Source organism: Scyliorhinus torazame, chromosome 19 (genome assembly GCF_047496885.1).
Source record: "Scyliorhinus torazame isolate Kashiwa2021f chromosome 19, sScyTor2.1, whole genome shotgun sequence".
Classification (NCBI taxonomy): Eukaryota; Metazoa; Chordata; class Chondrichthyes; order Carcharhiniformes; family Scyliorhinidae; genus Scyliorhinus; species Scyliorhinus torazame.
The window spans coordinates 67827650-67841526 of record NC_092725.1 but is presented as its reverse complement, the minus strand read 5'-3'; the positions used below and the strand labels follow the sequence as shown (position 1 = coordinate 67841526).

General features: G+C 45.9%; 1 protein-coding gene across 5 annotated transcripts in view; it reads right to left on the bottom strand.

Annotated features, from left to right (window-relative positions):
• The window catches only part of iqub (IQ motif and ubiquitin domain containing), a 101163-nt gene that overhangs the window by 28995 nt on the left and 58291 nt on the right, over positions 1 to 13877 (bottom strand). For all 5 annotated transcript variants that reach the window (XM_072484467.1, XM_072484472.1, XM_072484469.1 and 2 more), the window contains one exon: positions 10851 to 11061. In XM_072484467.1, coding sequence (XP_072340568.1) covers positions 10851 to 11061 — 211 coding nt within the window. The remainder of the gene's footprint in view (positions 1 to 10850; positions 11062 to 13877) is intronic.

Below are 13877 nucleotides of genomic sequence, written 5' to 3'. Positions count from 1 at the left end.
TACATATTTTCTGTACAGTGTTAAAGAAAGTTTAGATTACTTATGATTGTATATCTGTACAAGTGGTGATGATATTGGTTATTATACAAAGCCAATTAATATTTATGAGTCCAATCTTAAAAAAACCATTTATGAGTCCAAACTTTATGAATTTGTTCGGTTGAGTTTATTTTTTCTGTTGTTGACGTGGTGATATTGATATTGTAACTTCTTTATGAATGTCGTCAAGTGTTCTTGTGTTTTAAGTAACCAACAAGTCATCACGAGGTATTCGAATGGTCGAACCACTGATGTTGACTAACGTGGACTTTTTTCTGTGCTTGTGGTATCGATTTAGTGTGTCATCTGGCTTGAAAGCTGGTGTGCTTGTTTGTTCTGGAGCAAATGTGAATTTGTGAGATTCGTTGTCATGCCTAAGTATTCTTGTCATTGTTTTGGAGCGTGCTGTTGCATTGTCCTTCATGTGCAGAGTTGTATCATGTTGTACAGATCGTTGTTTCATTGTTGTTGTTTCTGTCGTTTCTGTCTGTTGTTTTCATTGTCGTTCTTGTTGGTGTCGTTGTTGTTTTTGTTGTGCTTGTTGTTTCTGTTTTTGTTGTTCTTGTTTTTATCGTGCTTGTTGGTTTTGTTGTTGTTCTTGTCGTTTTTTTGTTGTTGTGCTTGTAGTTTTTTGTTGTTGTTCTTGTGCTTCTTGTGGTTTTTATTGTTCTTGTTGCGCTCAATGACTGCTCCGTGTGGATAATTAGAGTCATTCGCCAAGTTATTGGTGTCAGTGTCCTCTGTGGTATCTGCTGTTTCATTGACTGTTTCTTCTTGAGATTTGTGAGAATGATCTGATGTTGCGTTGATCTTGGGGACATCAGTCATCTGTGGTGGATTTGATTCCTCTTCTTTGCTTCCTTGGTGCTCCTCTTCTGGAGTCAAAATCTTCAAGATTTCATTTTCTTGTGGGTCGTTTAGAGTGGGTGAGGTTTCAATTGATGTGGTCTCTCTGGACTCATGAGTAACCCTACTCTGATTGTTGAGCGCTTCTGTACAGACGAGCTGAGATCTACCAGTCTCGCTGTCATCCTGTACATCCTGTATGTCGATTGTGATCACATTGCCACTGTTTTCACATACAGTGGGTAGATTTACATTGTCTTCTTGTTGATTATGTGAGCTTGGTAAACTTTCATAGCCTGCTTCTGGTTGCTCTGATACGGTGGGTAGACCTTCATGGTCTTGTTCATCCATGGCGTTCGCTATGGAGTCTTTAATTGCTTCCATTTTGGAGTCTGTCAACGAGCTCTCTGTGGAGGATTGCATCGCTCTCTTTGTGAAGTCTTTCATCGCGCTCTGTGTGGAGTCGTGCAATGTTCTCTCTGTGGAGTCGATCTGTGCTCTCTCAATGGAATCGGTCAGTACTTGTTGTGTGGCGGTGTGTTCTTCTTGGGTATTTGACAGGTTGCTGTCATTCAATGTATCGACGATCTGCCATTGCATCATGGTATTGGATTCATCTACCATGAGTAGAGTCGTGTGGAGCTTTCCAACCATGTTGCTGATTCTGTGATCAGCATATCCGAATAACTCAGCCATGTCTGAGTAGTATTTTTTGATAAACAAATCATCTCTTTTTGATTCGGAGATGTTAGCGTTCTCTTCATGTTCAATGAACAAATCATCTTCTTTGGTTTTGGATTTGTCATTGCGCTCTTCACTTTGGGTGGCGCAAACTTCTTGTTCCAGGCTGCTGCGAAAGTTATTTTCAACTGCTGGTAGAAGTTCAGGCAATGTTGTGCCTTTTAAGGTTGAATTTGGTGGTTTTGTGCCTTTAAAAGTCTTTTTCGTGATTTTCGGGCATTTCCCCTTTAAGTGGGTATGGTCTGCATCTGATGACATCATGACGCTCGTGACGTAAAGCGTAGCAATCAATTGCGCTTGCCTAATTCGATTTTCCTTTACTGTGCGCTTTATTATAAACTGCGCATGTATGGCTTGGCGCAGATTGATGAGATTCAATGCTGATGAAATTCAACATGGGCAAGTGCAAGGTCTTGCACTTTGGAAAAAAGAATAGAGGCATGGACTATTTTCTAAACGGTAACAAAATTCATAATGCTGAAGTGCAAAGGGACTTGGGAGTCCTAGTCCAGGATTCTCTAAAGGTAAACTTGCAGGTTGAGTCCGTAATTAAGAAAGCAAATGCAATGTTGTCATTTATCTCAAGAGGCTTGGAATATAAAAGCAGGGATGTACTTCTGAAGCTTTATAAAGCATTAGTTAGGCCCCATTTAGAATACTGTGAGCAATTTTGGGCCCCACACCTCAGGAAGGACATACTGGCACTGGAGCGGGTCCAGCGGAGATTCACACGGATGATCCCAGGAATGGTAGGCCTAACATACGATGAACGTCTGAGGATCCTGGGATTATATTCATTGGAGTTTAGGAGGTCAAGAGGAGATCTAATAGAAATTTACAAGATAATGAATGGCTTAGATGGGGTGGATGTAGGGAAGTTGTTTCCATTAGCAGGGGAGACTGGGACCCGGGGGCACAGCCTTAGAATAAAAGGGAGTCACTTTAGAACAGAGATGAGGAGAAATTTCTTCAGCCAGAGAGTGGTGGGTCTGTGGAATTCATTGCCACAGAGGGCGGTGGAGGCTGGGACGTTGAGTGTCTTTAAGACAGAAGTTGATAAATTCTTGATTTCTCGAGGAATTAAGGGCTATGGAGTGAGAGCGGGTAAATGGAGCTGAAATCAGCCATGATTGAATGGTGGAGTGGACTCGATGGGCCGAATGGCCTTACTTCCGCTCCTATGTCTTATGGTCTTATGATCTGCGCCCAAAACTTCTTTTCACACAAATCAGCTGATTTCAACTGCGCATGCGCGGCTGCGGTTGCCTGCGCAGACCAGATTTGTGTCTTTTGTTCCCCGGGCAGTCTAAAATGTGCTCAGGTGCCATTTTAACTATTTTAGACCCATGGAAAAGAACTTTAACGTCGTTTTTTTCTAGGTAAGCACTTAAAGTTAATTTTTTCTTGTGATTTGCATTTGTCAATCGCGATTTCCAGCGTTAAACCTTTCTGTTCTGGTAATGATTGGTTGAGCTTCGCATCACTCATTCTCTGTGAAATTTGGTCTCCAAGCACTGAATGTCCCTTAAAGCAGCATCGTTACTGGTGTTACAGTACTCTTCAAATTTTTTCAATATTACTTCTAATTTGGTGTTGTCTTCACCTTTCAAGTATTTAAAGCCGTTATATATTTCTCTAGCTTCATGTCCTGCGAGGAGCAGTGCTATTTTCATTTCTTCTGAGGCTGCTTTCAAATCATAAGCTATGATATATATGTCGAACATTTGTTTAAAACTTTTCAGCTGTGACTTAAATTACCAGTTGTGTTCAGCTGCGGAGTTCCAACAAATTCCAATAAATCAGCGCAGTCTTCCCACGTCGAATGTCCAGTACGGGTTTTCTTGTCATTTCGATCTTTCTTTGTCTGCATCCTGTGTAATCTTATAGTAAGCATTCTGAAGTCGCCTGGCACCATGTGTTATTCCTTGTGTCTGAAAAAAGCTTGTAGTCTTACAGTTGAAGTAGATGCTTTATTTTGAGTTTGTTCTCTCTCCAGCGCTTATACTATGTTACATCTGAGCTGCCTGTCTGTGGCCTGCTCACCAGCTGCCGCTCCTGTGAAGAGTCCCTGACTTCCTGTTTGTCCGTATTGTTATGGGCAAGGTTTTTCAGAACCCCAAAATGTATCATGGAGTTCAACCAACCTCACCCTTTAATGGATTTATTGCTTTTCCGAGCACACGGCTTTTTCCCTAGGTGTGGGATTACAATTATGGACACGTGGGTTTTATAAATACAAAACACTGTTTATTCCATGAACTCAACTTAACATCTTAAATAAACATTGGATCTCTTAACACCCCTTACTTCAAAGATAACTCAGAAAATATTGCAACAGTAAATCATTCCTTAAAATGGTCCTTCAAACTTCCAAGAGACTTAACACCTTTAAACAGTATCACATCAGGTTAAAGGATATATATAGTTTCTGTAGAATGGCAGAGACTGTCGCAAACTGGTTTTCTACTTTTAAACTGCTCTCAGCTAAACAAGCCAGGCACTTTTTAGCTGCTCTCAGCAAAACCAACTGCAAAATTTGCAGCTCGCTGGAAACACACAGACACACCCAAACTGCTTTCTCAACTGGCTTTCTACTTTGAAACTGCTCTCGGCAAAACCAGCCAGGTTCTTTTCAAAACTGAAATTAAAGACCTGCAAAAATGGCTGACCTAAAGCCCAGCCCCACCCACTCTCTGACATCACTGTTTTCTTAAAGGTGCATTGCGTACACATCCATTTCTTAAAGGCACTCTTGCATGACACCTCCCCCAAGAAAAAAAAAACCATCAACTTCAAGATGGTTTCATTTTTCACCATCCACTAAGAAATGTACACAGTAAATATACCTTTTCGTATTTAAAAAAAAAACAGCACATGCAAACAGGTATAATAATATAGTCAATTTTTCTTTGCTCTTCTTCCCCCAACCGAAATCCTTCTCGATTGACAGTCTCTTTGAACAAAGTCTCTGCACGATCCATCCATTCCTCTACTCCTCGGCATTTCTCTTCAGAATCAGATAATTTAGTTCAATCTGACCAGAGTCCCTTGCAATTCTCCAATACAGGAGCATTGGTGATCACAGCTTTTAGGCAGTCAAATGCCTGTTGAAAGTCCGCTGTCCATTGAATTTTTTAACGTTTCTTCAGCAATTCCATCAGTGGAGTAATCACGCCACAAAACATTTGCACAAAGTGTCAATCAAATTCATTCATTCTAAGAGATTGCATTATTTCCCTTCTTCTTGAAGGTAACGGAAACTCGCAAGGAAAGTGATTCGGGCTTCTCCAAATTCACTTTCGGCTAGGTTCATCACCAAACCCGCCACCTGAAGTCGATCGAAGAACTCCATACGATACTTTAAATGTTCTTTCCATGTCTGGAAGTTGTAAATAAAAGCAGATTGTCCCACTTTCTCCATGCAATCCTTCAATGGTGGGACAGGATAAGAGTCCGTTCTTGTAACTGCATTCACCTTTCTATAGTCCACACAAAACTGTTGGGTACCGTCTAGTTTAGGTAACATCACTATGGGTGAGCTCCATTGGCTGCAACCCACTTCAATTATGCCATTCTTCAGCATACTCTCAATCTCTCTGTTAACCTGTGCCAATTTTAAAGGGTTAAGTCTATATGGATGTTGTTTGATAGGAACAGCATTTCCCACATCTACATCATGTATAGCCATTTTAGTACTTCCCAATTTATCTCTACAAACTTGCCCATGTGATATCAAGAACTCTTTCAGGTCAGTTTCTTTTTCCTCTGGAAGGTAACTTAACAATTCATCCCAATTTTTGAGAACATTCTCATTTTCCAATTTAATTTGAGGTATGTCACTTTGAGTTAGAATCATTAAAACCTCCTTTTTCTCTCCTTCCCTTTCAAAGTACCTTTTAAGCATATTCACATATCACACTCGGTGAGTCTTCCATCTATCTGGTGTTTTTACCACATAATTCACCTCACTTAATTTCCTTTCAATCTGATACGGTCCACAAAACTTACCTTTTAAAGGCTCACCTACCACTGGTAACAACACTAAAACTTTATCCCCACTGGCAAAACTACGAACTTTGGGTTTCTTGTCCGCTACCCGTTTCATCACATTTTGTGCAACTTTCAAATGTTGTCTAGCCAATTCACCTGCTCTATTTAATCGTTCCCTAACATTTGACACGTAATCCAATAGTGTAATTTCTGATTTCTCACCCACCAATTTCTCCTTAATCAATTTAAGTGGTCCTCTTACCTCAGGACCAAAAATTAGTTCAAAAGGACTAAATTTGTAGACTCATTGGGTGCATCCCTAATTGCAAACAATACGAATGGAATTCCTTTATCCCAATCCTCTGGATAATCTTGACAATACGCCCTCAAAATTGTCTTTAATGTCTGATGCCACCTTTCTAACGCTCCCTGCGATTCTGGATGGTACGCAGTTGATTTAAATTGTTTTATTCCTAAGCTATCCATGACTTCTTTGAATAACTTTGAAGTAAAATTCGTTCCTTGATCCGATTGAATGTCTGTGGGTAGTCCATATCTAGTAAAGAATTTAAGTAACTCCTCCACAATCCTTTTAGCTGTAATATTACGTACTGGAATGGCCTCTGGAAACCTAGTAGACACGTCCATTACAGTCAAAAGATATTGATTCCCACTTTTTGTTTTAGGAAGCGGTCCTACACAATTGATTAAGACCCTTGTAAAAGATTCCTCAAATGGTGGAATGGGTATTAAGGGTGCTGGTTTTATCACTGCTTGAGGTTTCCCTATCACTTGACATGTGTTTCATGATTGACAAAATTTAACTACATCTTTATGTAGCCCAGGCCAATAAAAATGTTTCTGGATTTTAGCTTGTGTTTTCCTTATTCCCAAATGACCTCCCACTGGTACCTCATGTGCAACTCGCAACACCTCCTTTCTATACCCTACCAGCAATACTACTTGATGAACTCCTGCCCACTTTTCATCCGCCTGCATATGTACAGGTCTCCATTTTCTCATCAAGACATCATTTTTACGCTAATAACAAAGAACAAAGAAATGTACAGCACAGGAACAGGCCTTCCCTCGCTGCCGCCCTCTTACGGAGCTGGTGCGCCAGCATCCAACTAACCTTTTCCCCGTACTCGTAAGTCGCCCCTTGCGCCTTCCTCCACTGTGCCTCCGCCTTGCCCGTGGTCAGCAGGTCAAACTCTGTCTGGAGCCGTCGCCTTTCCCCAAGTAATCTTTCCACCGGGGCCTCTGCGTATCTCCTGTCCACCCGCAAGATCTCCCCCACTAACCTCTCCCTTTCCATTCCCTCTATCTTCTCCCTATGAGCCCTGATCTCCCCTGATCACTGCCTTCACCGCCTCCCATACCACCCCCACTCGCACCTCCCCGTTGTCGTTGGCCTCCAAGTACCTTTCAATACACCCCCTCACCTTCCCACACACCACCTCATCGGCCAGCAGTCCCACATCCAGCCGCCACAGCAGCCATTGGTCCCTCTCCTCTCCCAGCTCCAGTTCCACCCAGTGCGGGGCATGGTCCGAAACGGCTATTGCCTAATACTCCGTCCCTCCCACTCTCAGGATGAGCGCCCTGCCCAGTACAAAGAAATCTATCCGTGAGTAAGCCTTATGCACGTGAGAGAAAAAAGAAAATTCCCTGGCCTGCGGTCTTGCAAACCTCCAAGGGTCCACTCCCCCCATCTGATCCATAAACCCCCTAAGTACCTTGGCCGCCGCCGGCCTCCTTCCCGTCCTTGATCTGGAGCGGTTCAGTGCTGGGTCCAGCACCGTATTGAAGTCCCCTCCCATTATTAGTCCTCCTATCTCCAAGTCCGGAATGCGCCCCAACATGCGCTTCATGAATCCAGCATCATCCTTGTTCGGGGCGTATACATTTACCAACACCACCCACGTCCCTTGCAACCTACCGCTCACCATCACATATCTCCCTCCATTATCCGCTACGATAGTCTTGGCCTCAAATGACACATGCTTTCCCACCAGAATTGCCACCCCTCTATTTTTTGCGTCCAATCCTGAGTGAAATACCTGTCCTACCCATCCCTTTCTTAACCTGACCTGGTCCGCCACCTTCAGGTGTGTCTCTTGGAGCATTGCCACATCTGCCTTCAGTCCCTTCAAGTGCGCGAACACTCGAGCCCGCTTCACCGGCCCATTCAGGCCCCTGACGTTCCACGTTATCAGCCGGATTGGAGGGACTCTCACCAACACCCCCCCGCCGACTAGCCATCTCCTTTTCTGGGCCAGTCCCTTGTCCGCGTCTCCCTCACTCTCCTGTCCCCCAGCTGGGGGATTCCCGTCCCAGCCACCTCTTCTGTGTCCCGTTCTCTTTCGGCCAGTGCAGCAGCAACCCTTCCCCCCCCCCCTTCCCCACCTCCCTCCTCTCCCCCCCCCCTCCCCCCCCCCCCTCCCGCTAGATCCCCGTCTAGCTTTTTTGCTCCCCCCATATCCCTCCCGTAAGTCAGCTGACACCTGCTGACCCCGGCTTCCCCCGCCATCCCTTTAGCCCCCCCGTGTGGGACTCTCCCAATCAATGTACATTCCTTTGTCCCCTTCCCGCCCTTTTTATTTATTTTTTTGCCGCGCCTGGGAAAAACCCCGCGCTTCCCAAATCCTGCCCCGCCCCCCATGGCGCTGCTCCTGTCATGGCCTTGTCCCTCTCCCCCGGCCCATATATCCTTTCCTGCGCGTGGCTGACCCCCTATGTACAACAACCATCATACTTCACCCCTCAAACACCCCCCTCCCACACAAACCCTCAATTAGAGTCCAATGTTTCCGCTAATATAAAGGTCCACGCCTCTTCGGGCATTTCGAAGTAGTGGTGTTGGCCATTATGTGTAACCCACAGTTGCGCTGGCTGCAGCATTCCAAATTTCACCCCTTTCCGGTGCAGCACCGCTTTGGCCCGGTTGAAACCCGCTCTCCGCTTAGCGACCTCCGCGCTCCAGTCCGGGTATATTCTGATCTCCGCATTGTCCCACTTGCTGCTCCGTTCCTTCTTGGCCCATTTCAGGACCCTCTCTCTGTCCGTAAACCGGTGAAATCTCACCACCATCGCCCTTGGCGGCTCTTTTGCAATCTCGGGGGGGGCCTCCACACCCATCAGCGTCCCGATCATTGTGCCCACATATGCCGCGGCATCGGCCCCCTCCATTCCTTCTGGGAGACCCAGGATCCTCAAGTTGTTTCTCCTTGATCTGTACTCCAGGTCTTCGAGTCTTCCCGCCCACGTCCTGTGCAGCGCCTCGTGCCGCTCCACTCTCTCCGCCAGGCCCAAGAGCTCGTCGCCGTTCTCACTCACTTTTTCCTGGATCTCCTGAATCTTCACCTCTTGGGCTTTCTGGGTTGCTCCAAGTTTTTCCACCATTGCCAGTATAGGCGCCACCATCTCCTTACGCAGCTCCTCGAAGCAGCCCTTGATGAACTCTTCCATCTCCTCTCTGTCCGTGGGTGCCGCCATTTTGTTTTTTTCTTCTTTCTTCTCCCGCTGCTCCAGGGCCGCTTTCCTTGCCGTTTCACTGCGGGTCCGGTCCATGCAGGGCTGTAGGGGGCTTCCTCCGTTCTTCCCCACGTGTTGGTTTTTTTTTTTTAAAGGTCCGTTGGGGCTCCGTTAGCGGGCCCAAAAGTCCGTTTCTGCGGGAGCTTCCGCATCGCCGCGACCCAGAAGTCCCTCACCACATCTTCGCTCTGTCTCATTCTCCTCATCCATCTCCTCCAACTGTACGTTTCCCTTTACATCTGCCAATTTTAACTGATTGTCATATTTCATGGCCATTTTCTGAAGTTCAAACTCCCTCTCTTTATCTTTTTGTTCTGCTAGGGCTATTCTTTCTTTTCTCCTTTCTTCTCACTCCTTTTCTTTTTCCTCTCTCTCACTCTCGTATTCCAGCCGCTTTAATTATTTCTGATGTCCCATTTGTTTAATTTGCAACTGAATTTTTGCCATTTCCAATGAGTCAAATTCTATCTCAGGCAACTTTAAATGCTTAACCACCACCATAATTACGTCATCTTTTCGCATTTTATCAGATAAGGTTAACTGCAATGTTTTTTCCAAATCTAACAGTCTGCGTTTTGTTTCTGCCCATAAAGTACTACGTGTGACATTCTCCACCCCCAAAAACTTCTGAGCCTCTGAAAGAGCCATTGTTCACAATGGCTTTCTCCGTCATCTTGCGCAGGACTTGGAAAAAATAGTATCAAGGTGCAGGTCCCTGCATCAAGGCGGCCTCTGATTTGCCCGTCCCGCCAGCAGCTTAGTAACGTGAGGATCAGGGCACCATTTTTAAAGGGCGCCGCAGCACAAAGGAGTTCACCATAGGGCAGAAAGTTCACTGTCGGGCAGCACGGTAGCACAGTGGTTAGCACAGTTGCTTCACCGCTCCAGGGTCGCAGGTTCGATTCCCGTCTTGGGTCACTGTCTGTGCGGAGTCTGCACGTTCTCCCCATGTCTGCGTGGGTTTACTCCAGGTGCTCTGGTTTCCTCCCACAGTCCAAAGATGTGTAGGTTAGGTGGACTGGCCATGCTAAATTGCCCCTAGTGTCCAAAAAAGATTAGGTGGGGTTACTGGGATAGGGTGGAGATGTGGGCTTACGTGTGGTGCTCTTTCCAAGGGACGGTGCAGATTCGATGGGCCGAATTACCTCCTTCTGCACTGCAAATTCTATGATCTATGACCATGGAAACTGCTCCCCCCTCAGCACTGCCCCGGCACTGACAGGGGCAGTTGCAGGGCATGACTTTCTCCCTCTCCCCTCAGCGATGCACTCACCTGAGCTCCCCTGGGAGGTCTGCTCGTCAGGTGCACGCATTGGGAGACCAGTCATGTTTCATGCCACCCTGCCCTTACGCCAACGTGAATAGATTTTCTGTCTGGGGAGGGTGGGAATGATTCAGGCGTAAGGGCCTGTTAATGAACGCAAACGATGTTTCCGACATTCAATGTTGGTAAATGAGCCCAGTCACTGATATGGGGAGGGGACAATTGCATCACCTGTTTACTGCAACATAAAACGTGATTTGGCTGTTCTCACAATATTTTCCTCTCCCGTTGCCGAACCCACCCGACACAATCAGGAGCGGAAGATCTCGGCCAAGAGTTTTGAATTTAAGCATACACTAACATTTATAATAAAAAGGATTGCACACTTACTACAGGTGGCAAGATCAATGCCTGCCTTGAAGCCACAACATACCTTCTAATGCATGAAAAAGTAGATCAAAATCTTCTTTTGTCTTTGGATTCATCCTTCTTTCATACTGCCTCTTTATATAACTTTGCTTTTCCAATTTAACTTTCAGTTCTTGCTCCTGTTCCCATTGCACCCTCCTATTCCTTTGCATCCTCAGTTGCTGGACATAATTCTTCGCAGCCCAGCGTCTACAGTAGGTCTGCAGCACAATTACCTAAAAGAGAAACAATCAGTATAGCTAAACATCAGATCGCACATCAGTAAATAGTAGGTTTCCATTAATGCTGACATTTTCTCGAATGGATTTTGTAAAAGTTTATTTCTGCACTGCTATCACAATAGCTTATCAATTGCCACAAATCTGTACAAACTGCAAGCTGTTTAATAATTGACAGTACAGAGTGACCTAATAACATATTCAATTCTCCCCTTCAGATCAACCTTCAAATAGAATTTCACGGGGACTTCTGATGGCGGCATGTAGGGAAAGGTCGCGCACCAGATAGCTCCCACCAGGGTACTTGTTTTTGGCCATTTCTGCCTGGTTTGCAGGGTGTTCTTGTGGAAAAAACCTAGCCATCTGAAGATAGAAGGTGCCTGTATCAGAAAGATGCCAAGAAAGGCTGGGGCTAAGAAACCTGCAGATGGAGATTCGTCAACAGACTTGGAGGCTTTGCATAGCTCCTCCATGGAGAAAATGGTGGATGTTGCTCCAGTGCCTGCGGCTGCTCCGGTCATAGTGGGCATGCTTGATGATGGGCTATCAACGGAGATCGATAAGCAATTTGAGAAACAGTGGACGGTGATGTTCGAACCCTCCGATTGAGGATGCCCTGGGTCCCTTCTGAGGCAAGTTGGAGAAGACCTCGGAGACAATGAAGGAGCATGGCGAGGTGTTAGAGGGCATGGAGAAGGCTCTGTCGAAGAACAGTGAGCAAGTTGCCTTGCTGGAGGCCGAGATCTCCCTGGTGGCTAAGAAGAACAAGATTCTAAGGGCAAAGGTGGTCGAACTGGGGAACCGTTCGATGAGGCAGAACCTCAAAGTCGTGGGGGAGGGTGGGGAAGGTCTGACCCCACTGTGTAGTACTCGGTGTTGGGAGGAGGGGGGACCCATGACCCCTCCAGAACTAGATAGAGTCCATTGAACACTCCGGCCTCGATCTAATGAACCACCGGGGCAGTCATCGTTAGGTTTCACAGCTTTCAGGAGAAGGAGCAAGACTTTAAGTGGGCCAAGGAACACTGGGATTGGAAATTATCATAGATTATCATAGAATTTACAGTGCAGAAGGAGGTAATTCGGCCCATCGAGTCTGCACCAGCTCTTGGAAAGAGCACCCTACCCAAGTCCACACCTCCACCCTATTCCCATAACCCAGTAACCCCACCCAACACTAAGGGCAAATTTGGACACTCAGGGCACTTTAGCATGGCCAATCCACCTAACCTGCACATCTTTGGACTGTGGGAGGAAACCGGAGCACCCGGAAGAAACCCACGCACACACGGGGAGGATGTGCAGACTTCGCATAGACAGTGACCCAAGCCGGAATCGAACCTGGGACCCTGGAGCTGTGAAGCAATTGTGCTATCCACAATGCTACCAAAATAGTAAGGTAACCTCACCAGGCTCTATCAAGGCATCGGAGCTGAACTGGGGAGGAAGCGGGTGGCTTTCAATAAGGTTAAGACTATCTTGTACAAGAATGATGTTCAGTTTGGGGTGGTGTATCTGGCAAGAGTTTAGGTTACCTATGAGTCGAAAGACTAGTATTTTGAGGACACTGATGCCTTTGTTAAAAAAACGTGGATTTGGTGTGTTCATTGGAGTCTGTGAGGACTTTTATTATTATGGGTGGGAAAGGCTATTAGGGTATCTTGTATATAGTTGTTATTTTTTTGCTCTTGGGTGGGATAGTTTTTTTTCATATGTTGGTTGGTGGGGGTCTAACTGTTCTGAGGGGTATTGTTTTATGTAATATTGTTGGAAATATATAGCTTGTGGTGATAATTTGATCTTAGTAGGGGTGCTGGACTATGTTTTACTTTTTGTACCCAGATCGGGCAGTAGCGTTTTCTTTTTTCTTTCCATACCCTGGTTGGGGCTGCCCGCTAGCAGTAAATTCAGCTAGCAAACATGAGCGAGGTGAGGGAGAGGGGCTACAGCTTGTTGAACCTGCCTCACAGCTCCAGGGACCCAGGTTCAATTCCGACTTCAGGTGACTGTGTGGAATTTGCACTGTCTCCCTGTGTCTGGGTGCTCCAGTTTCCTCCCAGTCCAGAGATGTGCAGATTAAATGGATTGGCCAAGTTAAATTGCCTTTGAGTGTTCAAAAGGTTAGGTGAGGTTACCGGGTTGCAGGGATAGGGCGAAGGCGTGGGCTTAACTGGGGTGCTTTTTCTAACGGCCGGTGCAGACCCAATGGGCCGAATGGCCTCATTCTGCACTGTAAATTCTATGATTCTGTGAACCAGTTCCGCCTGTACTCTCTGGGCAGGCGCTTTATAATCCCTTTTGATGGAAATGCTGACTCCGAGATGGTGGGGTGGGGAATGGTGCGATAGGAGACCCCCGATTTAGTTGGCCAGCTGGAATGTGAGAATGTTGAGTGAAAGATCAAGAGTATTTGCTCACCTAAAGAATCTGAGTGCGGATTTGACGTTTTTTCAGGAGACTCATTTGTGGGTAAGGGATCAGACCAGTTTCCAGAAAGGGTGGATGAGTCAGGTATATCATTCAGCCTTCGATGGCAGTTCGATGGCGTCGATTCTGATTGACAAACGGGTTCTTTTTTCGGCTACGAACCATGATAGACCCTTACGGGATACATGACGGTCACTGGGTCTTTGGCGGACAGTTGGTGGCATTGGTTAATTTATACATGCCGAATTGGGACAATACGGCATTTATTAGGAAGCTGTTGGTTTCCATCCCTGACCTGGACACACATCAACCGGTTTTTGGAGGAGATTTAAACTGTGTTCTTGACCCTAAGCTGAATCGCTCTAGGCCTAAGTTGTGGGCTCCAT